The sequence below is a fragment of the Mus musculus genome, chromosome 16 (assembly GCF_000001635.26).
Source record: "Mus musculus strain C57BL/6J chromosome 16, GRCm38.p6 C57BL/6J".
Lineage (NCBI taxonomy): Eukaryota > Metazoa > Chordata > Mammalia > Rodentia > Muridae > Mus > Mus musculus.
In genome coordinates, this window is record NC_000082.6 from 55,897,105 (window position 1) to 55,912,343 (window position 15,239).

Genomic DNA, 15,239 nt, shown 5'->3' on the forward strand with positions numbered 1-15,239 from the left:
AAGTATAGATTCTGAGAATAAGTACTAAGTGAGTAGTGGACCCTTGTCTGGTATGTGCAAGGCTCTGGGCTTGATCCACCCCCACCCCCACCCCTGGCCCCCATCACCATCAGCTAGCTGAACATGCTTCCATTTCCTGAGCCCATGCACTGAGCAGCAGTGAGGGACAGGCAGCAAGTGGCATCTCTATTGTCAGTCTGCCTATGCCTTGAGGTTGAGCCCCTGGTGTTACAGTCCCCTTGTAGGCCTTCATCAGCATCCTTAACAGACAGCCATGTACACTACAACTCTCAGCCTGGGGTCTGAGGATTTGCTGCATCTCTGGTTCCAGGGATGAGCATGTTCCCTTTTGTGAGGGGGGTTGGTTTTTTACAGCCTTTTTCCAACTTTAAGCTCTGGTTTCTCTATGTCCTCTTTCTTCTCTTCCTGCCCTGGGGTTGCTTCAGCTGGTCAACTGCTTTCTTCATATGTTCAGGCAAGCCATTGCCTAAGGCTGACTTTTCCACAACTTGATAGCTTTTGCTTGCCTGAATGCTGGGTGGTTGCCTCTCTTGAGACTACCTTCAGAGACCAGGCCACACACTGCAGCTCAAGAGTAATGGCTCAGGAAAAGGAAGCATGTTCAGCTAGCTGATGGTGATGGGGGCCAGGGGTGGGGGTGGAATGGATCACGCCCAGAGCCTTGCACATACCAGCTGGCATAATGGGGCACACCTTTAGTCCCAGCAGAGGCAAGTGGATGTCTGTGATTTCAGAGGTCAGCCTGGGTCTACATAATTGAACCAGAGCTACACAGTGAGACCCTGTCTCAAAAACAAACAAGAGAGAGAGAGAGAGAGAGAGAGAGAGAGAGAGAGAGAGAGAGAGAGAAGGGAGGGAGGGAGGGAGGGAGGGAGGGAGGGAGGGAGGGAGGGAGGGAGAGGGAGGGGGAGGGGAAGGGGAAAAGGGGAGGGGGAGGGGAAGGGGAAAAGGGGAGGGGGAGGGGAAAGGGGGAGGGGGAGGGGAGAAGAGAAAAGAAGAGAAGAAGAGAAGAGAAGAGAAGAGAAGAGAAGAGAAGAGAAGAGAAGAGATGAGGGGAGGGGAGGGGAGGGGAGGGGAGGGGAGGGGAGGGGAGGGGAGACGAGACCTACTCAGCACCATGCATTGTGGCAGGTGGAAGACGTCCAGAGGCCCTCCTGCCTATGTCCCAGCCCTCTATGGCACCACTACAATGTCCGAGTATGTGATGGCAAGATGGGAAAAGGAAGGGAAGGAGGAACAGCCTGATGTGAATAATCTGAGATGTCACCTAAGGCTATGGTGAAATCCCAATTCATGCTGCCAAGAGAGTCAGACGTCGGTGTCCATGTCTATAGCCCATGTTACTACCAAAGGCCACGTAGACATTCCGGGTCTGGTCTGACCCTTGAGATCATATTGATGTCCAGGACTGTCCAGAATTGGCCCCACCCCTTGCCTGGGCAAAGTAGGAGAGCTGGCCCTGGTGGTGTGGACACAGGAGAGCTGATGGGCAGCCAAACTCAGCTCCCATCCGGGCCCATATCCAGAGCTTTGAGCTGGCCCACCTCAACATCTACTCTATCTATGAACTGCCGGAGCATGTGAGGGCCTGGTCCTGAAGGATCTCCATGACTCAGGGCAATAACAGGATGTCAGAGAGTAGTCCTGTTGAGGATCCAGTATTGGTAGTGTAGCAGAAGCCAGAGGCCTCCAAACCAGACCAATGACTCATTACATTGGACATTTGCCAGGAAAGATGTTCGGACACACGGCAGCTGCCACACACAGCGAGATGATTTTCCTTTGTTCTCCCTTCTTTTATTGTTTGTCTGCTTTCTTTTGGGGAGGAGGTTGCAAGGTTGGAGAGCAGATAAAAGGGACAGGGAGATGAGTGGGATGGGGGTGCATGATGGGAAATACACAAAGAATCAAAAAGATTTTTTAAAAAAAGAAGAAGAAAAGGGAAGGAAAAAAAAGAATATGGAGAGTAGGTAGGCATCATATGCTGGGCACAGGAAAGATCAAGGATCACCAGCCAGAGGACATCCATTCGTGAGTACGAAGGGCAGGCACCTTCAGAGGCTAAGGCATGACTTAATACACCTTCAACATACCTGTGCCTTTATTCTCAGCTAAAACTTCTTGGTCCTCAGCTGGCAAGATGGCTCAGTGGTTACGAGCACTTGCTCTAGAAGAGGACCTGGGGTGAGTTTCCAGCACCCCCACACGTGGTGTTTCACACTATTGGTAACTCCAGTACTCTCTTCTGGTCTCCATAAGCATACACATGTGATGCGCAGACTCACATGCAAACTAAACACCCATTCTTTTCTTTTTCTTTTTTTTTTTTTTTTTTTTTTTTTTTTTTTTTTTGGTTTTTCAAGACAGGGTTTCTCTGTATCCCTGGCTGTACTGGAACTCACTCTGTACTCTGTAGACCAGGCTGGCCTCGAACTCAGAAATCCGTCTGCCTCTGCCTCCGGAGTGCTGGGATTAAAGTCGTGCGCCACCACGCCCAGCTAGGAATCTACTTCTTAGCTGAGCATGCTTCTAAATGAACTCACCCTCAAAGGACTACGTAAGAGGTGCCTGGGATAAACTCCCAGTGCTTCTTTTGTGGAGAAAGGACAATGCTTTGGCAAGGAGTCTCATGCTTTCTATATACGATGTCAACACTCTAAATTTTCTGAAGTAAAATTGTTCTAAACTTTATCTACCAATTAACTGTGAGCACAATGAGTAATAACTTCGGCTAATCACTGAAATAACCAGATATCACACCTAAATGTATAAAGCTTTTATTTCAAATTAGACAGACTCAAATACAAATGAAGAGCACAATATAAAATAGAAAAGCCTTCATAAAACAGACTTCAGCCACCTTAAGTCTTACTGTTTGTACCAACATTGAAAAAAAATCAAGAAATGGTGCAAAATCAAATTATCTTTAAACTCTTCTTGCCGACACTAATGATAATCTGGAACACGGGGCTGCAATGTTGTAAAGTGGTACCGTGCTTTGTCTAGCATGCTAGCACCACACACACAAATATTACAAAACATCCAAAGAAATGTACTGACAAGGCCACTCTAAGGAGCAATCCCCTCTATCCACTAAAATTAATGAAAAGAATTAAAGTCCAGTGTGATTCCACCCATTAACAATAAGAAGCGCCTCGGCCTAGAAAGATGGGGGTCAGTTTCTCTCCAGGACTATGAGGCCCACCTTGTTTACATGACGCTTAACTGTAATATGGCACAATAGACTTTATCACCAAAATTCTCAATTTAAATGTTTCTGTGCCTATAGTCCCAACTACTCTGGAGGTTGAGGCAAGAGGATCATTTGGGGCCAGGAGTTCAAGACCAACCCTAGACAACATAATGAGACCCTCACCTCAAAAAAAGAAAAAAAAAATTGAAAATGTTCCTTACAAACTACTTCTGCTTCACTTCAAGAACAAGGGCGCCACGGCTGGGCACGGTAGTGCATGCCTTTAATCCCAGCACTTGGGAGGAAGAGGCAAACACAATCTCTGAGTTCTAGGCCAGCCTGGTCTACAGAGTGAGTTCCAGGACAACCAGGGCTTTTTAGACAGACCCTGTCTCAAAAAAATAAAAGTACTATGTATTTAAAGTTAAAAACATAACTACAATAAACTTCTTTTAACACAGATGTGGCAAAATAAGAATATACATTAATCCCAGCACTTGGGAGTCAGAGGCAAGCAGATTTCTGAGTTCGAGGCCAGCCTGGTCTACAAAGTGAGTTCCAGGACAGCCAGGACTATACAGAGAAACCCTGTCTCGAAAAAAAGAAAAACAAAACAAAACAAAGAATATACATTAAACAACCGTGTAACTGAGCCTCGTATTTCTTTATGAATGGAAACTAATCCAATGACTGCTTTCCCCTTCCCACTTCAGGAAAAATATATATTATTATTATAAATCCAATCTTAATATTTTACATAAAAAAATTACCAAGAGAGATAGTATAATATTTAAAGCTGTATATTCCTGAAAGCATTTATGAAAAGTAGAAGACTTGCCATAAATAGATAACAGAAAAGTTATGATGCTTGTGTTTTGAAAATAACCTAAACTAAACCCAGGGAAAACATACAGTCAAGAACAGCACCATATAATCAAAGAACAGAGTTATTTACAAATAAACAACCATGTGGCCAAACATTTTCTAAAACATGCATACTATAGTGTCCTATATAGTTAGACGTATAAGGGCAAACTATTTGAATATTATCAGCTGTCATGATTAGATCTTTCTCACACCAGGAGTGTAAAATTCTTACCATCTGTTGCTCTATAAAAGGCAACATGAAGCATCAAATTCAGTATTTCTTGAGAAAATTTTATCTGCTTTGGTAATCTATAAGATTAGCTGTCATCAAATAAATGATTAAGATACAGTGATTCTTTCCTAAAATTTTAACTTTACTATTGCTGTTGGTGGCCCAGGTTAGCCTGAATCTCACTATGTAGCTGAAGGTGGCCCTGAACTCTCAGATCCTCCTGCCTCGGCATCCCAAGTGCTGTGATTACAAGTGTGTATCGCTGCTGGGCTGTGATGCTGCATGCCTTTAATTCGAGCACTCGTTAGGCAAAGGCAGGAGGATCTCTGAGTTAGAGGCTAGCCTGGTCTACAGAGCCACGTCTCAAAAAACAAAAAACAAACAAAAAAACGAAGTGTGCACTGCCATTTCCGGCTGCTATTATTGCTTCATACAAACAACTTTAAGAAAGTCCCATTTGGTTTTTTTGGAGAACATTCATTCAAGGTTCTGAAAGATTTAGCTGTTTGCTACAACTCTGCCATTAAAGGGCCTCTCTTAAAAGCTGTTTTTCCTGTTTAAAATGCAGCAACTTACTCATTCCTGTAAAGATGGACAGAGAAGGTTATGGAAAGCTTGAAATACACGAACATGTTTCCAGTTTACTGCTGGCTACCGCAACCTTACACAGGCTGGTTATCATCCCTGGGTTGCTGTTTCCTCTGCACAATGAAACAGTCAGTCGCTGCCATAAGGCCAGCATCTCTTTTACATTGTACAATAATAATAGCGATAATAATAACAACAATAGTAATGGCAACAGATAATCTCAAGATTCCTTCTGATTTTCACAGGGTATGACGAGTTTTTTTTTTTTTTTTTTTTTTTTTTTTTTGCGGGGGGGTGGTGGTAGGAGGCTTGTGGGCGTTTTGTTTGGTTTCGTTTCGTTTTTTGAAACAGGGTTTCTCTGTGTAGACCAGGCTGGTCTCAAACTCAGAGATCTGCCTGTATCTGCCTCGTCGCACAGGCTGAGACTAAAGGCATGTGCCAGTCTTGCCTGCCTATGTGGTACAAGTTTATGCCTCTGCAGTAACTCGAAGTGACAAGTCCTCCATAATGCGAGAATGTATCTGAGCCAAAGCAGCACAGCTGAACAAAAATCTCTTATCAAAAAAAGCCAAGTTCAAAGTTCAACTCCCCAGACTCCCTAGTCTGTTCCCTTCCCAGCCAGACTAATAAATAATCCAGAGTCACATAAATTACTATCCCTTAGTTACCTTTAAATTCTATAAACCAATAAAAATACGTTAGGTCTCTGTCTTAGTTTTCCTACATTCTGGCATATTGCATTTTCACCTATAGTCAAGATTCTCTGCAGCTCGAAGCAGGCGACTTCACATTCCCATACTTCTAAACTGAGATAAAATAAGAGAGAGGTAGAGCAGAATATGAGCAATTAGCATATTCTGCCAAGTTTTTCACAAAAAAAATATGTTGAATGCCATTTTCAGACTAGAAAACCAGACAAAAGAACAATAAGTTCTGCTGACAGTGTCTATCAGATGAAATGGCTAGATCTGACTAGATTCCATGACTTAAGAAAAGGAAAAAGCAACTACCAGAACGGCGCTCTGGGACGCTCAACCGTAGCGCTGGAGCCACTTTTCTGAAATTAATGTGCCGTGAAACAGTTTTGGTGCTACCTCAGTGAGATGTTTTTCTTTACCTGTGGGCAGCAAATGAGGCACTTAACTGTAAAAATAGAAAAATAAGAAAAATTCTTATTGCCTATTGAAAAAGGAATAAAAAAGGTAGGGTTGAGGGACGGTTTACAAACACCTGTCAGCTCCAGGTTCAAGGGAGCTGACACCCACCTCTGGCTTCCTCCAGCAGGCACACACACATACATAAATACTCTCCCTTGCACATATACACACACAAATTCTCACACACAAACACACACACTCTCTCTTTCACACACACAAGCTCTCACATACACATACAAGTTCTCACACATACACAGCACACACATATATACTCTCTCACACATACACACATATTCTCATACACTCAGACAGACACTATCACACACACAAACACACGCATACAAATTAAGTATTTTAAAAGAAATGCAAAATTATAAAAGGTAATTATTATTCAGAGTTAACTTTTCAGTTTTAATCAATCAAGCATTCAATAGTACACATCTATACTAGAGGAAATAGTTTGAACTCAAGACTTGTTCTGTTTATAAAACCCAGAAAACATGTCCTTGTCAAAGGACTCTGGATTTCTGAGAATGAAATGCAAGCCTTCTCAACCTGAGTACTATGTGTTTATGAATTCAGCTCGCCATAAGGTAGAGCTGTTCCTCTCAGCAAGTACCACATGGTCCTCAACTCTATTCTGGAAGGACCAGAACTTTTGTTTTTATATACTTTCAATTAAAGGGCTCTAATGGCTTTAATAGAATAATGGATGATATTAGCACCTACTTTTAACCAGGTTGTCCTTGAACTCATGGGAGCTGCCTGTTTCTGCTTCCCAAGCACTGGGATTAAAGGCATGCGCCACCAAGCCCAGCTGGATTTATCTTTTCTTAGTCACCAGTACATTGTCCTTCGAATATGGCACTTTTCAGAGATTAGATAAAAAAAATTCTTCAGGAAAAAAACAACATTTGCAGTCTATCAGGATTTTAAACGTTCTTCACTAAGGGACAAAGGTCACGAGTGAAATAAGGACTGAGACACAGCTCCATGGGGCATGCACAGGGCTGTAACTCCTGTGGTCCACAGACACACACACACACACTGTGAAGTGTAGCTTTGGCTCTTCTGGTGAAGTATATATAGAAATAAAAGCAAGACCATAATGATGAATACATATTGATTTCTTACGATCTACTTCTTCCCCAAAGTATTGGCACATAAATGTCAACAGCCTAAAAGAGTACATAATGAAAAGAGGCATTTGAACAGCATGGTTCCAAGTGACTAACTCTATGTCTCCTTTCTCCATAGCAAAGAGAAAGATACTTGCCCGAGCAAGCTTGATTTTAATCCTGATGGAATACCTTACTTCAAAACTGATCCACAAATTAGCTAATGTTTGTCATGAGGCAATTTAATCACCCACTTAAAAGTCTTACGATCTGGGAGTTAGGTGAGCAGCTCAATGGCCGGGCACATGCTGACCATTCTCCAGGCTCAGACTTTTAAATGCCAGCACGCACACATAAGGCACGCGCGCGCACACACACACACACACACACACACACACACACACACTAAACCTTATTCTCCCTAAGTGTTCTTATACAAGAAGGCTTTCCTTAACACAAAGGGTGGAAAGCCACAGTTTTAGGCCAAGGAGACTGCCTGGGAAATTTCACTTTTCCATAGTCCTCACCCTAGCCGTGCCTTACATATTCCATCCCTTACCATGTGACTAACAAGAGCCAAGTTCTCCTACTTAAATCACCAAAACTACTGCAAGGAACTGTTCCTGAAAGGCAGTACGGATGTAAAGGAAACATTATTGGTGTAATTATTAAGAAATAAAGTGCATATGCCTTTTAATATCAATATTGTTTAGTACAGTAGTACAATGAAAATGAAGACGTAGTTCAGTAGCTAATATCTAAAAAGTGTGGGACAAGGAAACAAGTTGTATATAAATAATAACAAAATGGGGGAAAGGGTTGCTCCCCTGCAAAAGAGACACTTGAAAACATAAGAAAATCGAATTGAATTTCTGCTCCCCAGTAAATCAGACAGGCTGCACAGTGACACCCACATGCAACCCCTGAAAGGCAGGGTCACACTCCGGAGGCTGCCCTTGGGCTTCTTCGTTTAACTGACAATTCTCTGGCGTCTGGCTAATTTCATCCTGTGAAGTAGAGGCCACTCTATGAGTCTCACTGTCAGAGGAGGCGTCAAACCTTTCCGGAGAACAAGCGAGGTGACGCTTACCGTCTCCTGCCACATCGTCAGAATCGGCCGCCTCTGCGGCATCGTCCAGCTGCTGGACGGAGGTTAAATACTGTTGGAGCAGAGTGTTGTCCTGCTCACTGGCTGAGCTCTCCCTACTGCAGTCACTGTGCTCCTCGGCTGTGGCCTCCGAGTCTCGGTCTTTGACGCATTTCACCGTGTCAGCGGAATTCCCCAACACGGAGTTTTCGCTGCTTTCTACCGAACTCTTTTCAAAATCCAACGAATCCTGCAGACAGGGAACTTGCTCTGTCAGGGAGGAGTGAAACCCAGAGTCGGGAAAGTCTGGCGCTGATCTCCCTTGCGCAGCTTCGTCCTCAGCAACGAGCCAGTCCGAACTCTGATCCGAAGAGGGGTCCTGATGATGTGGAAATAACGGGGGCTTGGGTGACGCCAGAGTACTTGATATAGGAGGCACGTCGGGCGGCCAGGAAGCCAGACGCTGTTCCACTGTCTGCTGCCAAGCTTGTACAGATCTTACCTGGAAACCAGGACACACAGTTTTAGTAGAAAGTAAACAGCCTGTCTTTTTTAAATGTCCAGAGCTTTTCCCCCACAGAAGTCCTGCAGTTGCCTGCATTCATTACCCGTCTAATCCCTTCACAGGGCTGACCCCAGCCTAACTGGGCAGGCACAGTGTTTTATGTCCTTGGCAGCAAAGCGTAACCCCCAGCACGAGAGGAAGGCCATAGCAGTTCTCCTGCTTCACGGGAGAAATACGACAGCATCTTTCTCACTAACGGATCGATAATGTGCAAAATATAGACAACATCTAGTCGATAAGGGCCGATTAGCACCTCTGAGTCTAAGTGCATCTTCTAAAATGAGTCTATTTTAGATATAGATGCAGACATGGGGTTTCCAGTTATTTTAAAATGTAGTATTTATAACTTTCTAAAATGACTAAAAATACCCCAAGTTCTTGACAATATGGCCCTTAATATTTTAAAGTTATAAAAATAATTTCAATTTTTTACTATAAAAATTGCAAGCTGAGCGGTGGTGGCACACGCCTTTCATCCCAGCACTTGGGAGGCAGAAGCAGGCAGATCTTCGAGAGCTTGAGGTCAGCCTGGTCTTCAGAGTGAGTTCCAGGACAGCCAGATCTACACAGAGAAACCCTGTCTCACAAAGCAAACCAAACAAGCAAACAAAAACAGCAACAACAAAAAGGCAAGGGTGGGAAAGGGCTCAGTAGTTAAAAAGACAAGCTATTCTTGACTGTAGGAGAGCAGTTCCCAACACCCACGCAGGTCACAACGGTACACCCACACAGCAGGTCACAACGGTACACCCACACAGCAGGTCACAACGGTACACCCACACAGCAGGTCACAACGGTACACCCACACAGCAGGTCACAACGGTACACCCACACAGCAGGTCACAACGGTACACCCACACAGCAGGTCACAAAGGTACACCCACACAGCAGGTCACAACGGTACACCCACACAGCAGGTCACAACGGTACACATCTCCAGGTGTGAGGCTTCCACACTCACCTGTGGCCCCAAGGGCACCGTACACACATAGGTCACATGCATACACTCCGGCAAAACACCCATACACAGAAATGTTTATTTTTTTAATTGCAGCTGGTATAGTGCTTGCCTAGCATACACGAGGTGCTGGTTTCAAACCCCAGCACTACACAAATCAGTTGTAATGGGGCACACCTGTAATCCCACCACTTGGGGGATGCAGGCAGGAGGATCAGGAGTTCAAGGTCACCCTTAGCTAGAGTGAGTGTGTGGCTAGCCTCGACCACATGAGAACCTATCTCAAAAATAGAGTAAGATAAAATAAAATGAAGTAGATAAAGATAGCTGGGGAGAGGAGAAAGCCAAATAGAGAAGTTTTAGTTTCACTTTGACTACTCTCCAGGGGAATTTCTTGTCTTTTTTTGAGGCAGGTTCTCACTATACAGCTCTGTGCCATTGAGGTACTTTCTGATAGTAGTCTAAAATGTATCTTTTCAGAATTTTTTTCTATGTATTTTCAAACATGTATAGTTTTCATACATATTTTCAATTTTTAATTTTTCTTTAGTTCTGGAGGGGGGCACATACAGCCTGCAGGAGCTGGTCCTTGCCTCTCATCACGTGGTCCCAGGGTCCAAACTCAGCTTGGCTAGCTTGATGGCCTACAGCTTCGTCCAGTGAACTAGCTCACTGGCCCTCAGAGAGCTCTGAAAACAGTGCTGCTCCACCTTCCTAATGCCCTTTCATACAGTTGCTCCTGTTGTGGTGACCCACAACCATAAAACTATTTTCACTGCTAATTTGTAACGGTAATTTTGCTACTGTTATAAATTGTAATGTAAATGTCTTAGTCAGGGTTTCTATTCCTGCACAAACATCATGACCAAGAAGCAGGTTGTGGAGGAAAGGGTTTATTCAGCTTCCATTTCCTCATTGCTGTTCATCACCAAAACTCAAACAGGGCAGGAAGCAGGAGCTGATGCAGAGGCCATGGAGGGATGTTACTTACTGGCTTGCTCAGCTTGCTTTCTTATAGAACCCAGGACTACCAGTCCAGGGATGGCACCACTCACGATAGGATGGGCCCTCTCCCCTTGATCACTAATTGAGAAAATGCCTCACAGCTGGATCTCATGGAGGCATTTCCTCAAGGGAGGCTCCTTTCTCTGTGATAACTCCAGCCTGTGTCAAGCTGACACACAAAACCAGCCAGTACAGTAAATGTCTGATATGTAGAATATCTCCTATGCAGCCCATGTGAAGAGGCTCTTTAACCCCAAGAGGTAGAGACCCATAAGTTGAGAAAACTGTTTTAAAACCAAATGGATGTTGGATTCTGCCTTCTGAAGTTATCATTTAGCATTATCCTGAGGATCTTTCCAGTCCATATTCCTACTTCATCCATTTTAATTATCCCATAGTACTCTGTAGTACTGTTGCTTTCTGTTATTTTTATAATTTAACCAGTTCCCTACTAATGGTAAATTTTAAAAAAATCTTTTAAATTATCTTTTAATTTTATAAGTTGTATATAATTATAAAAAGTTATTTGTTAAGATATGTCTAAGAAATTATTACTAGAAGTTTTTAATAGAGCATTTCAGTATTAGTAATACTGTTATTTTTTAAAGATTTTTGTTTTGTTTTTGTTTTGTTTTTTGTTGTTTTTCGAGACAAGGTTTCTCTGTATAGCCCTGGCTGTCCTGGAACTCACTTTGTAGACCAGGCTGGCCTCGAAATCAGAAATTCGCCTGCCTCTGCCTCCCGAGTGCTGGGATTAAAGGCGTGCGCCACCACCACGCCCGGCATTTTTTAAAGTTTTAAAGTACTAATAAAACCAAAGCCTCAAAATGACTTCAGTCGGGGCTGGTGAGATGGCTCAGCGGCTAAGAGCACTGACTGCTCTTCTGGAGGTCCTGAGACCACATGGTGGCTCACAACCATCTGTAATGAGATCTGACACCCTCTTCTGGAGTGTCTGAAGACAGGTACAGTGTACTTATAAATAATAATAAATGAATCTTTAAAAAAAAATAATGACTTCAGTCTCTGCCCCTCGCAGGCTGCAGCACTCAGGAGAGCAGGCCTGGTGGAGGGGCATCGGTGAGTAGTGGGAGCCATGTTGTCTCTCCTGGGAAAGGTGCATGATGTTCTGGGAATGCCCTCCTGGAGGCAAGGCCCTTGGAGCTGTTCTCCCACCTGGCAAGGCCCAGTGGGAATGATATCCAGAACGTCTGCTTCAATCCTAGGGAGAGGGGGCCTTGACTCTTGCTTACTTAAAAGTTAAGAAAAGACATGACTGACCAAGGCCTTTATAAATCCCTTATTAGATGGTCTCAAAAACTGATCTGTGAAGAAAGACGAAGGGTCTTGGAAACATCAACTACTTCTGAGGACTTAAACCTGCCAATATATGGAAGAGACAGACGTTTAAGACCTAGAAGATAGAGCCTAAAGTGACAGGGCCTAGAGGTCAACAGTGCATTCTCAGGACAAGTTAGTTCATTCTCAGGACAAGTTAGTTTATTCTCAGAACAAGTTAGTTCATTCTCAGGATAAGTTAGTAAGTAAAATTTTCTGTGCTCTTAAAAGAAACATAAATTGGATAGATTCATCTTTGTCTTAGGTGAGGGGAACAGTAAAAGTTGATGGGAAAGTGTTAATTCTTAGTTTCTACTCTTTATGGAAAAGTTGTATAGGCAGGAACATCCTGTAAAACTCGACAGATTATGGCATAAAGACAACTTAAAATCCATTGTGAGCATGTTGAATCAGAAAATACAGAGATTATACTTCTGTTAAAAGTTTGGATCCTGGGGCTGGAGAGATGGCTCAGCAGATAAGAGCACTGACCTCAGACCTTCCAGAGGTCCTGAGTTCAATTCTCAGCAACCACATGGTAGATCACAACCATCTGCAATGAGATCTGATGCCCTCTTCTGGTGCATCTGAAGACAGCAACAGTGTACTCATATAAAGAAAATAAATAATCTTAAAAAAAAAAAAAAGCTTGGATTCTAAAGGTCTTTTACTTTGAAACTGCATGTCTGCTGCCGGACTGTGCACAATTCACACTGGATCATGCCTGCCTAGATATAACCATTTGGCTTGCAATACAATATTTAAATCATTTAGCTTACAATATTCAGGTGCTTAGCTATGACATAATCATTTGGATTATAATACTATACTGCTTAGCTATGGTAAAAGGCTACTGACCACAAGGAAATAAGGGGAACTTAACATGAATTTTAATAAATACTTGTTGAGATTTTTGGATAATGATTAAAGAAAAATCTGAAACTGCATGTTTGAATGCTCTAAATTTCTGTATAAGTAAATTATAAATAATGGAGCTATTCGGGGCCAATTGCTTGATGGTCAACCAGTGGTCAGAGTCTTTCTTTTTGCTGACTCCAAATCTCTGTCCTGAATTACTAAACAAGGACTCTGGCCCCGAGGACAAAGACAGGGAGAGCTTGCCCCACCCCTCATCTGTCTTGAAGTGGTGTAGGTATGATGCCCTCTGGCCTCCAGCCTCCTCACCCCTCGCCACAGAGGGTCACGACAGAGGGTGAGCTGAAACTCTCCCTCACTGGCTGGAGCACAGCTGCAGCACTCGGGAGAGCAGAGCAGGCCGGGTACCTTGCCTGGGCAACACAGTAGTGCTGGCCCTGGTGGAGGAGGCCCAGGCGACCCACCCCAGGGCAAGAGTAGGAGAGCTGACCCAGTCCCTCAGTGGCTGCAGCACTCAGGAGAGTGTGCCCTGTACCTTGACTGGGCAGCACAGTAGAGCTGGCTGTGGAGGCGTAAGTACCAGTGAGCTAGCCAGAGGGCATGAGAACAGGAGAGCAGACCAGACCCTGCCTCCTGCCGATGGGCGGCCTGGATAAAGCAGTGCAGCAGAATAACCCTGGTGGCGTGGCCAAAGGAGAGCCAGGCCGCTGACCAGCTCAGCTACCACACAGGCCCAGATCCGGGGCTTTGAGTTAGCCCACTCCAAAATTTTCATCATCTGAGAACGTTGGGGCACATGAAAGGGCCAGTCCTATTAATCCAAAGCTGCAGGATCCCCACGACATAGATAATTCAAGAGGAGTCCTGGTGAGGACAATATTGATGGTATCCCAGAAGCCAGAGACCTCAAACTAGACTAATGGTGCACTGCAGTGAACATTTGCAAGTGAAGATGTATGGAGAGAAGGGACACACAGTGGGACACACTGTGACACACTACAGCTTCCACAAAATGTTTTCTTTTTTCTTTTTCTTTTAAGATTTATTTGTTATTATATGTAAGTACACTGCAGCTGCCTTCAGACACACCAGAAGAGGGCATCAGATCTCATTACAGATTACAGATGGTTGTGAGCCACCATGTGGCTGCTGGGATTTGAACTCAGGACCTTCAGAAAAGCAGTCCATTGAGCTATCTCTCCAGCCCCACGAGATGTTTTCTATGCTTTGTTTTGTTTTGTTTTGTTTGTTTTGTTGTTGTTGTTTGTGCATTTTTTTATTTTCAAAGGACCACGGGCAGGTCCGAGGGAACGAGATGAGTGGGAGTGGGGTATATATGAGACTAACAAAGAATCAATAAGAAGTTAAAAAAAATAACTTTGGTCTCACTGGCTAGAAATTTTCTCTGTTCACAGATACTAGAGGAATTATCAGTAGGGGTTTACCTCGTTCCAAAGGAACCTGACAGCCTCTTCTTGCACAAAAGTCTTCACACGTTCTTCATCTCTTTCTTTTCTCAACCTACAGTGATTCAAAAGATTCATAAGGAAGAACACGTTGATTTAAATGTCCTGTTAAAACTACTGAACAAATGCATTAGAAAGAGATTAATAACCTCATAACAACTGTTTCCACTTTTATTTAAAACCATGCTTCAAAACAGAAGCCAAATAAGATGTGTCTGAAATTGAAATTCACATATTCACTGTATAAAGTATTGCCGATGGGAGAAATGTTTGTATGAGTGTGTGTGTGTGTGTGTGTGTGTGTGTGTGTGTGTGTACATACGCCTATGTATTAAACATCTCTTTATCTGCCCTTCAATTCCCAGCCAAACACAAGTTAATGGGCGGCATAGGAAAGGCTGGTTAGTCAAAGCTTCCAGTTAATGATCACCCCTCAGTGCTCAGGACCCCAGGTGAGCAAGGGTCTCTCTCCTAAGGCACCAGCAGAACTAACCCAGCAGCCATCACTTTCCACTTGCCCTCTTCCTGACACTCTGGTATCACAGACTTCTTCTATCTGCTCTTTCCTCTCATAGACTCCGAGATCACTGATGGCATCTCGGTTCTTAGGCCTATTCCCAAGCAAAGGCTTTCTTAGCCGCCCATTTCCATTCTGAATATCACCCTACTTTATCCTCAAGCTTGTTTTGTGTTTGCTTTTTAATTTTTGTAGGACTGGAACTAGAAACCAGGATTCTGTACATGCTAGACAGAGACTCTACCCCTGAG

At 43.7% G+C, this 15,239-nt stretch overlaps 1 protein-coding gene across 1 annotated transcript in view; it reads right to left on the reverse strand.

Annotated features, from left to right (window-relative positions):
- Nucleotides 1-2,783: 2,783 nt before the first annotated feature.
- Cep97 (centrosomal protein 97) overlaps nt 2,784-15,239 on the reverse strand; it is a 34,961-nt gene continuing 22,505 nt past the window's right edge. Inside the window, exons 10-11 of the mRNA NM_028815.4 lie at nt 14,451-14,526; nt 2,784-8,765 (exon numbers count right to left, since the gene is read on the reverse strand). Coding sequence (NP_083091.1) covers nt 8,064-8,765; nt 14,451-14,526 — 778 coding nt within the window. The 3' untranslated portion in view covers nt 2,784-8,063. The remainder of the gene's footprint in view (nt 8,766-14,450; nt 14,527-15,239) is intronic.